This window comes from Nycticebus coucang, chromosome 9 (genome assembly GCF_027406575.1).
Source record: "Nycticebus coucang isolate mNycCou1 chromosome 9, mNycCou1.pri, whole genome shotgun sequence".
Lineage (NCBI taxonomy): Eukaryota > Metazoa > Chordata > Mammalia > Primates > Lorisidae > Nycticebus > Nycticebus coucang.
Window position 1 is genome coordinate 133,697,327 of NC_069788.1, and position 18,735 is coordinate 133,716,061.

Below are 18,735 nucleotides of genomic sequence, written 5' to 3' on the forward strand. Positions count from 1 at the left end.
CTTGTTATCTCAACCGTCACCACATCCACTTATTCATGAACACTCAGTCCTCGGCTCCCACATGCCTGACACTGCCAGTTCTCAGGCACAGACTGATGATGAAGCAGCAAAGGAAACTTATGTCCAGAGCCCTGCAAAGCGCTTGGCCACCTTTGATGATCATGGGCCTTTCAGAGACTAAGCAACATCCCTCCCGCTACCCAGAGCTAGACAGGATGGAAAGCCTTTGCCTTTCAAGCTGTGTTGAGTTTCTCATCACTACATCACACAGAAACTCTTTTCATTGGGGCCAGGGGGCGGGGCTGCAGAAGAATATTCAAGATGCAAATCAGAAAAGAAAAAGAAAGAAGTAACAAGCAATACCACAGTAAGAATCAGCACTGCTTTATACCAACAATTTCTTTCCTACCTGAAAAGATTCTTTCATTCAACAGGCACACCTCAAACATGGAATATGTGAGGGACACTCTCTGAGACAGTAAGAATACAATCAAATCAAAAGTGGACATGGGCCCCGATCTCAGGGACAAAAATACTATGACAATTGTCATCACCAAGTGCCTACCGTGTGTCAGGTAATTCGCATACATCACCGCTCAAATGAATCCTGCAGGGCAGATGACATTATCCCCACTTCACAGATGAGAAACTGAGGTTCTGAGGAGGTAGGTCATTTGTCCAAGCTTGTAGTAAAATTGGCTGCCTGGCTCATTAACATATTATCCTCTTTCCATAACTCTAACCCTGCTGAATACACATATCTCTGTCTTTATCATCAGTCTTCCCAGCTTCCAATGCTATTTCTATATTTCTTGTTTTGTTTGTATTATTTTGTTCTCTTGTTTTTTGTTGAGATAGAATCTCCTATCCTATGATCAGTGGCCCAGATCATAGCTCACGGCAACCTTAAATTCCTGGGCTCATGCCTCCCGAGTACCTGGGGCCACCACACCTGGCTAATTTTTCTATTTTGAGTAAAGATGGGGTTTCATTCTTGCTCTAGCTGGTCTTGAACTCCTGAGCTCAATCAACCCACCTCAGCCTTTCAGAGTGCTGAGATTACAGGCGTGCATGAGCCACCACTCCCAAGACTACTTTCTGTATGTCTGATCTGGCAGTAGCTCTAAGCCAACTGACCTATAAAACAACTAAAAGAGGGGAAAATTGAAGAAGAAATAAATGTTAAACAGAAAACTATAGGGAACACAATCTTAAGCTTCAATAAAGCTGAAGTCAAGCAGTATATACACCTGAAGAGCTCTCCTTTGACTGAAGCTTTAGTTTTTCAATCTTTTGTTTGTTACAATTCTTTTTTTTTTTTTTTTAGCCTCAAGGCCACTCTCAAGCTGTGGCCCTGGATAGAGCATAGAGGGCCATGACGTCACAGCTCACAGCAACCTCAAACTCTTGGGCTTAAGTGATTCTCTTGCCTCAGCCTCCCAAGTAGCTGGGACAACAGGCATCCACCACAAGGCACAGCTATTTTTTTATTGCAGTTGTCATTGTTGTTTTAGCTGGCCTGGGCCAAGTTTGAACCCGCCAACATCAGTGTACGTGGCTGGAGCCCTACCCACTGAGCTACAGGTGCCACCCTGTTACAATTTTTTTTTTTTTTTTTTTGCTTTTTCTTTGCTGCTGTAAAAAAATATGGAATGCTTCATGAATTTGAGTGTCATCCTTGTGCAGGGGCCATGCTAATCTTTTCTGCATCGTTCCAATTTTAGTATATATGCTGCCGAAGCAAGCACCTGTTACAATTCTTTAATGTAAAAAGTAGGAACTCAATGGTAGAACACAAACTTCAGCACCTACCAGCTTGAGAAGGTAACTTGAAAAAGGAATTTCTGATTGACATCCAGTTCAATTACACTTACTGAAATGTGAACCACCAGTAATTTCTAGGAGCCTTTCTTGGCTTCCCTCATTATATACCTTCTTCAAATCCACGAACATGTTACTTTTGTGGATATTATCATTCAGCTGTTTATTTTATTTGAATTCATCATAACAGGAAAAAATCCTCAAGGATGAATACATTTTCTTACCTTGACAGAAGACACGCTAATGACGATACGCACTGCCTTGAGATCAGTATGAGAAATCAGTGTTTTGGACACTGTAATAACTATAACTTCCCATGAGGGAGAGAAAGAAATTCTAAATCTGAATAAAGATTAAATACCGGTTTCACTGCTAATCAAAACTGCATGTGTACAACAAATCCATAATTTCAGTTCATAAAAATAGCTTTTTTTTTTTTTTTTGTAGAGACAGAGTCTCACTTTATGGCCCTCGGTAGAGTGCCGTGGCCTCACACAGCTCACAGCAACCTCCAACTCCTGGGCTTAAGCGATTCTCTTGCCTCAGCCTCCCGAGCAGCTGGGACTACAGGCGCCCGCCACAATGGCCGGCTATTTTTTGGTTGCAGTTCGGCCGGGGCCGGGTTTGAACCCGCCACCCTCAGTATATGGGGCCGGCGCCTTACCGACTGAGCCACAGGCGCTGCCCCATAAAAATAGCTTTAAGTAAAAACTCACAGATGAAGAAAAAAAATTAACACACATGAAATTCATATTCTAAGCCACCTGCTCCAAAGATAATTTTGCAAAACTCCAACTTCCTTAGTTTTTTTTAAAGATTTTTTCAGTGCTCCCACTTAATGAAAGGTGTTAGGTTAATAGCTATTTCCTATCTGTCCAGGTAGCATTCATCAAGCTCTTAACTGCATTTGGCAACCACTGACAGTCGCTCCTCACGTCTCACAGTAAAGATATCCAATGTCATCACACACATCCAATTCCCCAATCTCCAACCCCCACAACTCACCGCACACACCAGCTGGGAAGACAGGTGAACACGATGCTTTAACATCTGTCATATTGCAACAAAGCTCACACTTGGCTACCCTAGTCCTTGGGCTCAGTAATGTACTAACTTTGACAACTCCCAAATGTTACTTCACTGGAAAATTCTTTCTGAATGCTTCTTAAAGTTCATTAACACATGTAATATACATATAGTGATATGTTGTTTTACTTAAAACAATTTAGTCTAAAAAACAATGTAGTTTATTTATGGATGAACTAAATAAATAGATTTTTTTTTTAAACAAACACCCTCTTCCCTAAACGAAGTATACAAAAAGAGATCATCTTTACAGGATCCATTTGGGACCCAAGTCTCAAGACTCAAAAAATAAATAGTATTTATAGTAACAACAACAAAGACAGCTAATATTTATATAACCCTTACACAAGCTGCACAGAGCCTGTTCTAAATGTTAGCCATACAAACTCATACAATCCTCACAAGCACTTTGGGGGGTTGGGGGGATTCTCAATACCCTTTGCTCCAAGTCAGTAAAAGGAAAACTTCTTGACTATCCCACTGAGAAAGAGGCAAAGACCTGGTCAATTATCCTGCATTATGGATAGAAATAAGTATTATTACAATACTTAAGATGGAGAAAGACAGTCCATAATTATAAATAGTCCTGCTTTTTAAAAAAAGAGAGAATATCGTCCAAGTCAAGAAATATAGATACAATGTCCTACATTAACACACAAATGAAAAAGAATACTCCATTAAATAAAACTGTAGGGTGGCGCCTGTGGCTCAGTGAGTAGCGCGCCGGCCCCATATACTGAGGGTGGTGGGTTCAAACTCAGCCCCGGCCAAACTGCAACAAAAAAATAGATGAGCGCTGTGGTGGGCACCTGTAGTCCCAGCTACTCAGGAGGCTGAGGTAAGAGAATCGCCTAAGCCCAGGAGTTGGAGGTTACTGTGAGCTGTGACGCCACATTACTCTACCAAGGGTGATAAAGTGAAACTCTGTCTCAGTAAATAAATAAATAAACAAACCGTGAAAAAGAAAAAAATTCACCAAGATTATTTAAATATTAAACATAGATTTGTACTCACAGGAATATACACTGGCTACCCATGAAAGGCCAAAATCATTGTGAAACTCATGGTTTCTTAACTAAATGGTACACAGAAGGGTTAAGAAACCCTTCTTAACCATTTAGGTACAAGAAGGGTCATTTAAGTACTGTTAAAGGCCTCAAACTCTACAGGCCTTTTATTTATTTTGTTAGACTCTCCCTCAGGTCAGTGTCTGAGATAATCATAGATGATGGCTTCTCTCTTCTATAAACCATCTAAATCCAATGCCACTTCAAGCACTGGTACTGAAAAGCACTCACTCAATTTCCACCGCCCACAGAATGCAATGCAGATTAACTCTCAATAATTTATATTACAATAGCTCACGAAAATTTAAAATTAGCAAGTAATGAGGAGGTGGATTCAATTTTTAACTTCATTCAATTTATCAAATTTGAAATACTTTCAATTATTTATTTTTCTTCTTCTTCTTCTTCTTCTTTTTTTTTTTGGTAGAGACAAGAGTCTCACTTTACTGCCCTCAGTAGAGTGCCGTGGCGTCACAGGGGTCACAGCAACCTCCAGCTCTTGGGCTTAAGCGATTCTCTTGCCTCAGCCTCCCGAGCAGCTGGGACTACAGGCGCCCGTCACAACGCCTGGCTATTTTTTTGTTGCAGTTTGGCCGGGACTGGGTTTGAACCCACCACCCTCGATATATGGGGCCGGCTCCCTACTCACTGAGCCACAGGTGCCGTCCAATTATTTATCTTTCTAATCTTCACGGTAACCAAAACACCCCCAATACTAATTGCTTTCCCTAACAAGCTTTTACTGTTGCTTGCATACTCAACGAATTTCAGCTGGTGCCAACGGTAATTCTAGCTCTAATCTTAACCTTTATTTTCTTACTGAATTAAATCTGTTGCATTATGTCCCCCACTATTCCAAGCGGTAGTTCATAAAATAGTGAATTAAAACACATGAAAACTTAATATAATGTACTTTAACCACACAGTGGCATCTATGGAGCATACAACTCAACCTACGGTTGGGTTTTATTTAGTTTTAAAAAGATTCACTGTTTTTGTTGTGATACACTTCATGTTTATAGACTAAAACTAAATTGACTATTTTTCAAAAGCAAGCAATGAATGAGTGATTTGTTTTCAAAGAAACCTAAAGGTCACAAAATATGACAAGCACAATGTTACCATAAGAGAATTTTTTTTAATTCCAACAATATGAAAGTAATCTCCCACCATAACACTATGATAGACCATCACGTGGAACAAAACAGCACAACACGAGAATATATAAATAGGCAGGAAAGTATTATTCCTCATAGCTGGGCAGGGAGTCCAGGGGTGATTTATATATCCTGTGGGTGTACAAACACCCTTAGGATCTAGGACTAACTCTTTAACCCAGCCTGGATGCTGTGGCACTGGGCAACCTTAACAGGCAGCCCCATCCAGGCCGATGTCCGTCTCCAGCCGTCTTCTGAGAAGAGGCTTCTTGCTAGTCTTCCTATCTCAGCATAAACATCACTTCCTCTTAAAAACCTTCCCTGAATGGCCACCCTATTTCTCCAATAGCACTTATCATTGTTGGAATTTTGTCTTTGTTTAGTTGATTAATGTCTAACTTTGCACAGAAGATCAGAGACCAACCCTGTTTGGCTCACCACTGTGTCCTAGGACAGCATCTGGCATGTCACATGACTCAATAGCAATTTGACTGAATGACTAAATGGACTGGATTAAGCAACCCACTGGAACAATGGGAAAAATGAGCATTTAAGGCCCTCAGAGGAGACTGATTTAGCCAGATTAGATGCAGACTCCTTTCATAGCTGTTTGATTCATACATACTTTGAAAAATATTTATACACAATTTATTTCATTCAATCCTCCCCGTAATTCAAGAACACGAGTCTACCTCTCTTAAAACCAAGAGTATCTAAAGCATATAACATTTCTAGAGAAATTTGACTAAACCAGAAAAACCTAAATAAATTCCAGATAGTTGAAGTGCTTTTTACAATGTTAAACTATAAATCTAGATAAAATAAAATATAGGTATATCCAACAAGTTTAAGTAGTAAAGTGCAAATTTTTCTCACCAGCAAAATATTATATCAGGGTTCCTGAAAGTGTACAGACAGATCTCCCCCAAAATTTAGCCACACTGAGATTACTGAGTTTTAGAACTTTATCTAAACTGTTCCCCCCACACACACACACACACACACACTTTTTTGTGTGTTTTTGAGACAAAGTCTCACACTGTTGTCCAGGCTAGATAGAATGCAATCGCATTGGCCTAGTATACAACAACCTCAAAGTCCTGGGCTCAAGGAAAAGTTCCTCCATCCTCCTGCCTCAGCTTCTCGAGCAGCTGGGACTACAGGTGCCCACCCCACCATGACATCTGGCTCATTTTGTCTATTTTTAGCAGAGACAGGTATCTCTCTTGCTTAGGCTGGTCTCAAACTCCTGAACTCAAGGGATCCTCCCGCCTTGGCCTCCCAGAGTGCTAGGATTACAGTGTGAGCTACAGCACCCGGCCCTAAGCTGTTTTTAATATCTTTAAGCTTTCTAAGAGTAAAATGAACATCATTTCTTGGTTACCATTAAAAACACCAGTTAGAGCAGAGCTTGGTGGTTCAGGCCTGTAATCCTAGCACACTGGGAGGCTGAGGCAGGTGGACTGCTTGAGCTCACGAGTTAGAGACCAACCTGAGGAAAAGCAAGACCCCATCTCTACTAAAAATAGAAAAACTGAGGCAAGAGGCTCACTTGAGCCCAAGAATTGGAGGTTGCCGTGAGCTATGATGCCATGGCACTGTACCCAGGGCGACGGCTTGAGACTCTGTCTCCAAAAAACCCCAAACATGAGTTAGTTGTATCAGTCAGTTGTAGGAGAGTTGCAGAGGTAAATGTAGATGGAGGTATGGAAGAAAGCACAGAAGAGGGAGTTACTGAAATGTCCTTCTACTTTAAAAAGTCCCCAGTGTTGGGCGGTGCCTGTGGCTCAGTGGGCAGGGTGCCGGCCCCACATACTGAGGGTGGTGGGTTCAAATCCAGCCCCGGCCAAACTGCAACAACAAAAAAAATAGCTGGATGTTGTTGTGGCAGGCGTCTGTAGTCCCAGCTACTCGGAGGCTGAGGCAAGGGAATCGCCTAAGCCCAGGAGTTGGAGGTTGCTGTGAGCTGTGTGATGCCACAGCACTCTACCAAGGGTGATAAAGTGAGACTCTGTCTCTACCCAAAAAAAAAAGTCCCCAGTGTCGATCTGCTTTCAGGTCATTTTGAGTTTTGCTCAAAAATTAGGGAGAACACCAGTCCTTTGATGCATGGTTACTGTCTATTTTTTTTTAATGGAGACAGAGTCTCACTTTGTCACCCTGGGTAGAATGCCATGGTGTCATAGCTCACAGAAATCTCAAACTCTTGGGCTCAAGGGATCCTCTTGCCTCAGCCTCCTGAGTAACACCTGCCACAACGCCTGGCTATTTTTTTGTTTTTTAGAGATGGGGTTTCAATTTTGCATAGGCTGGTCTTGAACTCATGAGCTCAAGCAATCCACCTGCCTCAGCCTCCCAGAGCACTAGAATTATAGGTGTGAGCCACTCTGCCCTGCCCAGAACTACTTCTTGAAAAAAAAAAAAATTTTTTTTTTGAGATGGAGTCTATGTCACCCTGGGTAGAGTGCTGTGGCATCACAGCTCACAGCAACCTCAAACTCTTGGGCTTATGTGATTCTCTTGCCTCAGCCTCCCAAGTATCTGGGACTACAGGCACCTGCCACAACACCCTGCTATTTTTTGGTTGTAGTTGTCATTATTGTTTGGCAGGCCCAGGCTAGGTTTGAACCTGCCAGCCCTGGTGTATGTGGCTGGCACCCTGGCCGCTGAGCTACAGGTGCTGAGCCTTATAAAATTAATTTGATGAGACAAAGACTGAAAGCAGCCTTCTGACCCTCAAAAAACTTTTCACTTTTTTTGCTCTAAATGTCCTTTATTTCAAAATATTCATTCAAAAAGAAGTTTTGTGTGCCTGTAATGTGCAAGGCACACAACAGCTGTGATTTCTACACAGCTCCCTAGAAGCCTGAAGCCACTCTGAATTCTCCCTAGACACCATCTCCTCACATAGCATGGCAGAGGAGTATCCTCCACTGTTGCCAGGTATTGTTTTCTGGAGGCACTTCAGTAAAAGGCTAATTCAAAGCCTATATCTTACTTATTAGAAGATAGTATTTTTCCTGAAATAGTGCCAACTCTCAATTTTCTCCATGTTCTTTTTAATGTTTTAACATTTCACTTTGAACAGTGTTCCAGGCACAAGCAGCCCTGAATTAATTAAATTAAAATTTAACAACACTGGGAGATAAAAGTCTTTCATGGTGCCTACATAAGGGATGAACTTTTGCCAGATCTCGTCTCTCACAATACTAATATTCTGAAACGAGATACATCAACGAAGCTGACTCCAAGAAAGATCAATGGCAAACAGAAAGAAAAAGGAACAAACATTCATTAAGCAACTGACCACTTCAACTCACTCCTACAACCACCTGGGGAGATGGGAGTCCCATTTTACAAAAATGGCAACTGAAGCTCCAAAGCAGTTAAATAACTCACCTCAATTCACAAAGCCCAGATTATCACCTGGACTTGACCCAGGCCTGTTCCTAATAAACGAGTTCCCCAAAGATGGAGATGAGTGCTCTAACAGAATGCCACCAGCTCATCAAACTCTTCCTTACCATCCCATGATTGACACGCCTTCATCAGGACACAGTGCAAGTCACACCAGGGTCCTGAGAGGCACATTGTCAACTGCCAGCTCCCCCTGGTTACTGATTCATGCTTCTTCCCCATTATTACCACAGTAGTAATGTTGGCCCAGTTACTCCCCTCTTGGCTTTTAATTCGCACTACTTCAGTCGCTTCACAATTGTCAGAGTTCTTGCAAAGAGATCCCAGCACAGTACGAGCGAGATCCCATTAGCTCCAGTTCTCATCTGTGCTCATGGCCACAAGAGAACAGGCATAAGATCTGGAGCCAGACAGGCCAGGGGTCCAACCCTGGCTCTCTCTGCAGCAGTGCACAAGTTACTTGGCCTTCAGTTAAAAGCAAACATCCCTCGCTCCTGGTGCCTTGGGAGGCTTAAATGAGACACCATGTGCAATGTGGTGTGGCACACAAAAGAACCAACAGGTATTACTTCTCAGCTTCCTCACTGGTTGTTAAACTCTCTCCACCATCAGAGACAACCTGAGTTTCTCCTCCCAATTTCTTCTAGATGCACAGCTGTTCCAGAAAAAAATGCTCTTTTACAGACACACTTGGTATTCCTATTCACCCAGCTTCATTTTTCAAATGATGCTGATCAAAACTTCCAAACAACCACACTATAGTCATTTCTCCCTTCAAACAGCTTTTAAAATTGTTTGGTATCCAAAAGAACACAAAATCGGGAGAAACATACAGGAAAAAACCTCTAGTCATGAGATCCCTTCTACACAGAAGGATTATACGACACTTTCTCTCTCTGTCTGCTCTGAGTGAGGACACTGATGCCCACTACCCAAAGCAGCAGTTACTAGTCCGTGGAGAAACTCCTTTGAGAATCTGATGAAAGGGGGCGGCGCCTGTGGCTCAGTGAGTAGTGCGCTGGCCCCATATACCGAGGGTGGCAGGTTCAAACCCGGCCCTGGCCAAACTGCAACAAAAAAATAGCCGGGCATTGTGGCAGGTGCCTGTAGTACCAGCTACTCGGGAGGCTGAGGCAAGAGAATCGCCTGAGCCCAAGAGATGGAGGCTGCTGTGAGCTGTGAGAATCTGATGAAAGCTCTAAACCTTTGCCCAGAAAAAATGTCAATCTGCACAGACAGACAAAATACAGCCTGGAATTTCAAGAGGGTCAAGGTCCTCTAACATCCACCCATCGACCACAAGATAAGAGCCCTCAACAAAGAACTATCTGTGGGGAGATAAGGAGATGGACGAATCCACACCTAACAGGTACAGCGCACATCACCTGGGTAACAGGCACACTTCTAACTCTGACACAAATGGCACAAACGAATGTATGCAACCAGAATGTCTGTACTCCCATAATATTCTGAAATTTTAAAAAACTATTATTACCTTATTCATAATCTGTAATAAAAATTATTGTGTTGGCTTCATAAATTATGGTAAGGGGAATATTATGGTTTACTGCAAAAAACCACGCTGAATTAAAGCTTTGGTGAGTAAAAAACAAAAAAAAAGAACTACTTGTTATTCTCCTTAAACTTGTGAAATCCTCAATTCAGATTTTGTTTCTTTAATATGCATTAAACTCAAAAGTCTGGGCAAAAACCTAAAGAGGATAAATTACAAAAGATGTTTTCCTGCCTTGGCGTCACAGCTCACAGCAACCTCAAACTCTTGGGCTCAAGCATATTCTCTTGTCTCAGCCTCCCAAGTAGCTGGGACTACAGGCGCCCACCACAACACCCGGCTATTTATTTGTTGTAGTTGTCACTGTACTTTAGCAGGCCCAGATTGTGTTCAAACCTGCCAACCCCAGTGTATGTGGCAGGCGCCCTAACCACTGAGCTGCAGGCACTGAGCCCTCCTTTTTGCTTTGAAAGTCTAATTTTCACAGTTGGATATATGCTACCTTTTCTTTCCTATTGGAAACAACCCATTTAATGTATTAAAGGAATAAAAATCAACTAAAAAACACTAATAAACATTATGCATTTTTCCTATAATTATAGAAATTAATATTCTCCAATTCCTATAATGTACCCAAGTACTAGGCTATTTTACTTGCTTTGGGGAATTTAACCTATGATGTGGGTTCTACTATTCTCTCAGTTCTAGAGATAAAGAAAACAAGGCTTGGAAGTCAACTAGCTGTGAGTGGTAGACCCAGAATTCAAGCCTAAAGGAGGTCAGGTACTTGTGACCCCAAGGCCTATCTATGAGTACTTACTGAGGAAGAGGCTACACTTAATTCTACTGTAATGTAAAAATAAGATCCCATGTTTGTTTCCAAAAAAATCTTCAAAAGGTAGAAAAACTTTTTTTTTTTTTTTTTGAGACAGAGCCCCAAGCTGTGGCCCTGGGTAGAGTGCTGTGGCATCACAGCTCACAGCAACCTCCAACTCTTGGGCTCAAGCGATTCTCCTGCCTCCACCTTCCAAGTAGCTGGGACTACAGACACCCCCACAATGCCCAGCTACTTTTTGGTTGCAGCAGTCATTGTTGTTTGGCAAGCCGGGCTGGATTGGTGCCTTAGCCGCTTAAGCCACAGGTGCCAAGCCAGAAAAACATTTTTAAGTAGTAAAATGGATGTCATCATTTGCAAACAAACTACTATAGCCTATTTGAAATATCAAGAAACCTCAGATTTTTTTCAAGCACTACAAAATCTCATTACTATTATGAGCCAATATTGTTATAAAATCTAAGTTTTACAAACAAAAAAACACTTTCCTTTAAAACCCTGCCCTCCTAGTCCATTATAATATTCAGATATACTATTCTCTCTTAAAGTGCTGTGATCTGATCAGTCCTCAAACACCAGCAAAAAAAGAATTTCACTGAATTTAATATCTTTTTTTTTTTTTTTTGGTAGAGACGGAGTCTCACTTTGTTGCCCTCAGTAGGGCACCATGGCATCACAGCTCACAGCAACCTCCAACTCCTGGGCTTAGGTGATTCTCTTGCCTCAGCCTCCCGAGTAACTGGACTACAGGCGCCCGCAACAATGCCAGGCTATTTTCTGTTGCTGTTTGACTGGGGCTGGGTTCGAATCTGCTACCCTCGGTATATGGGGCCGGAACCCTACCCACTGAGCCAAAGGCACCACCCTGAATTTAATATCTTAACTTCTGTAAAATCAAAGTAATGAATCCCCAAAGAAAAAAGAATCACTATAAGTCTGTCATACATAAAATTTACTCCATCCTCTTTCCACAAGATACCTCTCTCCTTCTGGCTACAAGGTACCTCCCACTGGGGTCAAATTGAGCTGCCAGTGGACCCCAGCTGCCTAGATGCTGAAGACCTTTTAAACTCTCCCACCTCATCGGTGTTTGTGTTGACCAGGACAATTGGTTTGGAACTCTTGACCTGGACCAATCACCAGGGAATCCACCAAAGTTGTACCCTGGTTGTGTTGTGGGAGTGTGGGATTCTCCCCTTCCAGTTGGGGGTTGGGGGAAGGGGTGTCTTAGTTGCTTATATATCTCCTCAGCTGAGATTTCAGCCAAAACCCACTGATTCACTAGGATTAGACTAGGTGAATATCGGTCAGCACTATCTAGCCCTACCACACCAAGCAGGTCCCCAGAGTTTCAGGCTATAGTTCTGAATGGGACTTTTGTAAAGCTCTAGGGGAAAAGCGTAATCACCTGTCCTAGTTATTTCGTAAAGGACTAGTTAATTACAACTCCAGGAACCCTCTATTCAATTTCACCTTGCCAGCTTCTCTAGCCAAACAGCGAAAACTAATCATGGGGTGGAATCAGCAGAAAAACTCTGGCAACATAAATAATCAGAGTAGATCAACTACCCAAGGAAGGACTAAGGAGACACAGTAGAAAATCCCATTCATAAACAAATGGCTAAGATGTCAAAAATCGAATTCAGAATTTGATTGCAAATAAGATTAACAGAATGGAGGTAAAGATGGAATTAGAAATTCAAGGAGCAATTCAAAACTTGTCTCAAGAATTCAATAAATTCAGTGTGTTCGATCGACCAAATCCCGCCGGCAACCAGAAGTACAAACAGCAGTGAGACTGCAAACCAGAAAGGCCTTACCTGTGAACTGTTCTGGCGTTTTTGGACTTGGCACTAAGTTGAACTGCTTTGGGGAGAGCTTGAGCAGGAGTGCGGAGAACTTTGGGCATTGTCTAGGGCCGCAGACTGAGTCGCTGAGCCGGACGGAGCTAATAGTGTTCGGCTGTGGGCCGCAGGGAGCCATTGTGAGAGAACTGCCCCGGCAAGCTCCACACTCAGGGTCACAGAAAAAGGATCGGGCGGGACCTAGTAACCTAGTGACTGAGCAGCCGAAAGGCGGGGACTGAGCTGCCTTACAGCCTTAAACCTCAAGACCAGAGTGAGACCAGTTTTGGCACACTGGAGCCTGGAGCTGTTGCCCTGGGTAGAGTGCTGCCTGGACCTCCATAAGAGCTGTGCTGCAATCCCCCCATACCCGCGCAACCCCGCGTCCTCCCTCCTGTACCCTCCCTGCCTCAAAAACGACCCGCTCACCTGGCCAGGGACACTGGTAGCCACATGCCCTCCGGAGCCCTCCCTGCCTCTGCGCAGAGCCCTTCTCCTGGCCAGAGACTGGTGGAGCCTTGGGCTCTCTGTGCCAAAGTCACTAGGTGCCAGGCACTCCCAGAACAGTGCACATCACCTCCCGCCCTGTTGCTGGATCCGGGTATGTCACACTCCAGAGCTGCTTCCACAACCAGAACTCCCTAGAAGGGCCAGCCCCAGGGGAACTAAACAGGGTTACTCCCTACAAAGATCCAGCAACAACAGAGTGATCCCACTGGGGTCAAATCTTGGAGAGACACCTCCCCAACTCAGGACAGCCAGAGGCAATGGTGAAAAACAATCATGAGGCGAAATCAACAGAAAAACTCTGGCAATATGAATAATCAGAGTTGATCAACTCCCCCAAGGATCAGTGGGGCAGACACAGCACAAGATCCCATGCACAAACAAATAGCTGAGATGTGAGAAATCGAATTCAGAATCTGGATAGCAAATAAGATCGAATTAGACCTCCAAGCAGTAACCCAAAAGATATCTCAAGAATTCAATGAATTCAGGGCGGCGCCTGTGGCTCAGTGAGTAGGGCACTGGCCCCATATGCCAAGGGTGGCGGGTTCAAACCCAGCCCCGGCCAAACTGCAACAACAACAAAAAAATAGCCGGGCATTGTGGTGGGCACCAGTAGTCCCAGCTGCTCGGGAGGCTGAGGCAAGAGAATCACGTAAGCACAAGAGTTAGAGATTGCTGTGAGCCATGTGACGCCACAGCACTCTACCCGAGGGCGGTACAGTGAGACTCTGTCTCTACAAAAAAAAAACAATTCAATGAATTCAAAGACCAAATGACCAATGATTTTGACACATTGCTACAAGAAGTTGCAGCCCTCAAAGATTTGAGAAACATCTAAGAATCCCTCAGTAACAGAATGGACCAAGCAGAAGAAAGGATTTCTGACATTGAAGACGAAGCTTTTGAACACTCCCAAACTCTGAAAGAGGAAGAGAAATGGAGGGGAAAAACAGATCACTCTCTCGGAGAGCACTGGGATAATTTGAAGAAAACCAACATTCGTCTTATAGGGATCACCAAAAGCGACAAAGTGGCATTGCAAGGCACAGAGTCCCTTTTCCATGAGATTATGAAGGAGAACTTTCCGGACATACCAAGACATTCTGAAATTCAGATAACAAGACAGTTTCAGAACTCCAGCACGACTCAACCTGAATAAGACATCCCCCAGACAGATGATAATCAATTTCACTAAAGTTAATATGAAGGAGAAAATTCTGAAAGCTGCCACACGAAAGAAAACCATTACCTACAAGGGGAAGAATATTAGAATAACTGCAGATCTCTCTGCTGAAACCTTTCAAGCTAGAAGAGGATGGTCATCGACTTTTAACCTCCTAAAACAAAATAACTTTCAACCCAGGATCCTGTACCCAGCTAAACTGAGTTTCATTTATGAGGGAGAAATTAAATACTTCAATGACATTCACATGTTGAAGAAATTTGCAATAACCAAACCAGCTCTCCAGGATATTCTCAGACCTATTCTAAATAAAGACCAATGTAATCCTCCACCACAAAAGTAAACTCACCCAGGAAATTTTGATCAAATTCCAACTTCCACAGTCGCAAAAGGATTAAAAATGTCCACCGGCTCTCGAAAGGCTTATCAATAGTCTCAATTAATGTGAATGGTTTAAACTGTCCTCTAAAGAGGCACAGGTTGGCTGACTGGATACAAAAATTCAAGACAGATTATCTGCTACATACAAGAATCGCATCTCACATTAAAAGACAAATATAGACTAAAGGTGAAGGGATGGTCATCTATACTCCAGGCAAATGGAAAGTAGAAAAAAGCAGGTGTTGCAATCCTATTCGCAGATGCAATAAGCTTTAAACCAACCAAAATAAGGAAGGAATAGGATGGACACTTCATATTTGTTAAAGGTAATACTCAATATGATGAGATCTCAATTATTAATATTTATGCACCCAACCAGAAAGCACCTCAATTTGTAAGAGAAACTCTAACAGACATGAGCAACTTGATTTATTCCAGTTCCATAGTAGTTGGAGATTTTAACACCCCTTTAGCAGTGCTGGATAGATCCTCCAAAAAGAAACTAAGCAAAGAAATTTTAGATTTAAGCTTAACCATTCAAGATCTGGACATAACAGACATCTACAGAACATTTCATCCCAACAAAACTGAATACACATTCTTCTCATCAGCCCACAGAACATACTCCAAAATTAACCACATCCTAGGTCACAAATCTAACCTCAGCAAATTATAAAAAATAGAAATTATTCCTTGCATCTTCTCACACCATCATGGAATAAAAGTTGAACTCAATAACAGGAATCTGCATACACATACAAAAACATGGAAGCTAAACAACCTTATGCTGAAGGACAGATGGGTTATAGATGAGATTAAGAAGGAAATCACCAAATTTTTGGAACAAAACAACAACCAAGACACGAATTACCAGAACCTCTGGGATACTGCAAAGGCAGTCCTAAGAGGGAAATTTATAGCACTGCAAGCCTTCCTCAAGAAAACGGAAAGAGAGGAAGTTAATAACTAATGGGACATCTCAAGCAACAGGAGAAGGAAGAACCCTCCAACCCCAAACCCAGCAGAAGAAAAGAAATAACCAAAATCAGAGCAGAATAAAAAGAAATTGAAAACAAAAGAATTATACAACAGATCAATAAATCCAAAAGTTGGTTTTTTGAAAAGATCAATAAAATAGATAAACCTTTGGCCAACCTAACCAGACAAAAAAAAGAGTAAAATCTCTAATTTCATCAATCAGAAATGGTAACGATGAAATAACAACAACCCCTCAGAAATTCAAAAAGTCCTTAACGAATACTACAAGAAACTCTACTCTCAGAAATACGAAAATCTGAAAGAAATCGACCAATACCTGGAAGTACGCCACCTACCAACACTTAGCCAGAACGAAGTAGAAATGTTGAACAGGCCAATATCAAGTTCTGAAATAGCATCAACTATACAAAATCTCCCTAAAAAGAAAAGCCCAGGACCAGATGGCTTTACGTCAGAATTCTACCAAACCTTTAAAGAAGAACTAGTACCTATATTACTAAACCTTTTCTAAAATATAGAAAAAGAAGGACTATTACCCAAAACATTCTACGAAGCAAACATCACCTTGATCCCTAAACCAGGGAAAGACCCAACAAAAAAGAAAATTATAGACTAAAGAATATTGATACTAAAGAATATCGATACTGGTGTTCGCAGCCGCCGCCGCGCCGCCGTCGCTGTCTAACGCCAGTGCCGCCTCTAGCTCGCCGAGCTCCAGCCGAAGGAGAAGGGGGGTAAGTAAGGAGGTCTTTATACCATGGCTCGTACAAAGCAGACTGCCCGCAAATTCACCGGTGGTAAAGCACCCAGGAAGCAACTGGCTACAAAAGCCGCTCGCAAGAGTGCGCCCTCTACTGGAGGGGTGAAGAAACCTCATCGCTACAGGCCTGGTACTGTGGCACTACGTGAAATAAGACGTTATCAGAAGTCCACTGAACTTCTGATTCGCAAACTTCCTTTCCAGCGTCTGGTGCGAGAAATTGCTCAGGACTTTAAGACAGATCTGCGCATCCAGAGCGCAGCTATTGGTGCTTTGCAGGAGGCAAGTGAGGCCTATCTGGTTGGCCTTTTTGAAGACACCAACCTGTGTGCTATCCATGCCAAACGTGTAACAATTATGCCAAAAGACATCCAGCTAGCACGCCGCATACGTGGAGAACGTGCTTAAGAGTACACTATGATGGGAAAACATTTCATTATAAAAAAAAAAAAAATTCTCTTCTTCCTGTTATTGGTAGTTCTGAACGTTAGATTTTTTTTTCCCCATGGGGTCAAAAGATACTTAAGTATATGATTGCGATTGGAAAAATAGGGGACAGAAATCAGGTATTGGCAGTTTTTCCATTTTCATTTGTGTGTGAATTTTTAATATAAAATGCGGAGATGTGCAGCATTAATGCAAGTCAAAATGTTTCAGTGAACAAGTTTCAGCAGTTCAACTTTATAACAATTATAAATCTGTTAAATTTTTCTGGACAATGCCAGCATTTGGATTTTTTTAAAACAAGTAAATTTCTTATTGACGGCAAAAAAAAAAAGAATATTGATACTAAAATACTCAATAAGATCCTAACAGACAGAATCCAACAACACATCAAAAAAATTATACACCACGAGCAAGTGGGATTTACCCCAGGGTCACAGGGCTGGTTCAATATACGTAAATCTATAAATGTAACTCAGCACATAAACGAACTAAAAAATAAGGACCATATGATTTTTTTAATTGATGCAGAAAAAGCTTTTGATAATATCCAGCATCCCTTCATGATCAGAACACTTAAGAAAATTGACATAGAAGGGACATTTCTTTTTTTTTTTCTGGTTTTTGGCTCGGGCTAGGTTTGAACCTGTCACCTCCAGCATATGGGACCGGCACCCTACTCCTTGAGCCACAGGCGCTGCCCTGAAGGGACACTTCTTAAACTAATAGAGGCCATCTACAGCAAACCCACAGCCAATATCATATTGAATGGAGTTAAACTGAAATGATTTCCACTTAGATCAGGAACCAGGCAAGGTTGCCCATTGTCTCCATTGCTCTTTAACATTGTAATGGAAGTTTTAGCCATTGCAATTAGGGAAGAAAAGGTGATCAAGGGTATCCACATAGGGTCAGAAGAGATCAAACTTTCACTCTTCGCAGGTAATATGATGGTATATCTGAAAAACACTAGGGCTTCTACTACAAAACTTTTAGAAGTGATCAAGGAATACAGCAGTGTCTCAGGTTACAAAATCAACACCCATAAATCTGTAGCCTTTATATATACCAACAATAACCTAGCCGAAAAATCAGTCAAGGACTCTATTCCTTTCACAGTAGTGACAAAGAAGGTGAAATATTAGGGAGTATATGAAACAAAGGACGTGAAAGATCTCTACAAAGAGAACTATGAAACTTTAAGAAAGAAATAGCTGAATATGTTAACAAATGGAAAAACATACCATGCTCACGGCTGGGAAGAATCAACATTGTTAAAATGTCTATACTACCCAAAGCAATATATAATTTTAATGCAATTCCTATTAAAGCTCCATAGTCATATTTTAAAGATCTTGAAAAAATAATACATAATTTTATATGGAATCAGAAAAAAACTCGAATAGCCAAAACATTACTCAGAAATAAAAACAAAGCAGAAGGAATCATGCTACCAGACCTCAGATTGTACTATAAATCGATAGTGATCAAAACAGCATGGCAATGGCACAAAAACAGAGAAGTAGATATCTGGAACAGAATAGAGAACCAAGAGATGAATCCAACTACTTACCGTTATTTGATCTTTGACAAGCCAATTAAAAACATTCAGTGGGGCAAAGATTCCCTATTTAACAAATGGTGCTGGGTGAACTGGCTGACAACCTGTAGAAGATTGAAACTGGACCCACACCTTTCACCATTAACTGAGATAGACT

General features: G+C 41.9%; 2 protein-coding genes and 1 non-coding gene across 5 annotated transcripts in view; 1 reads left to right on the top strand and 2 right to left on the bottom strand.

Moving 5' to 3' along the window:
• The window catches only part of PPP2R5E (protein phosphatase 2 regulatory subunit B'epsilon), a 196,575-nt gene that overhangs the window by 158,214 nt on the left and 19,626 nt on the right, over window positions 1-18,735 (bottom strand). The gene's annotated exons all lie outside the window — the stretch shown is intronic.
• LOC128595029 (U6 spliceosomal RNA) lies at window positions 1,642-1,748 on the bottom strand. Its single transcript, XR_008382724.1, has one exon. It is a non-coding gene; the product is annotated as a U6 spliceosomal RNA (small nuclear RNA).
• Window positions 16,475-17,344, top strand: LOC128593645 (histone H3.3A-like). The gene has a single exon (XM_053601813.1). It carries the CDS (start codon window positions 16,571-16,573, stop codon window positions 16,979-16,981), a length of 411 nt encoding a protein of 136 aa, XP_053457788.1. The 5' UTR covers window positions 16,475-16,570; the 3' UTR covers window positions 16,982-17,344.

Coding starts and splice junctions, on each gene's coding strand:
- LOC128593645 (XM_053601813.1), top strand. CDS start 16,571: ATGGCTCGTACAAAGCAGACTGCCCGCAAATTCACCGGTGGTAAAGCA.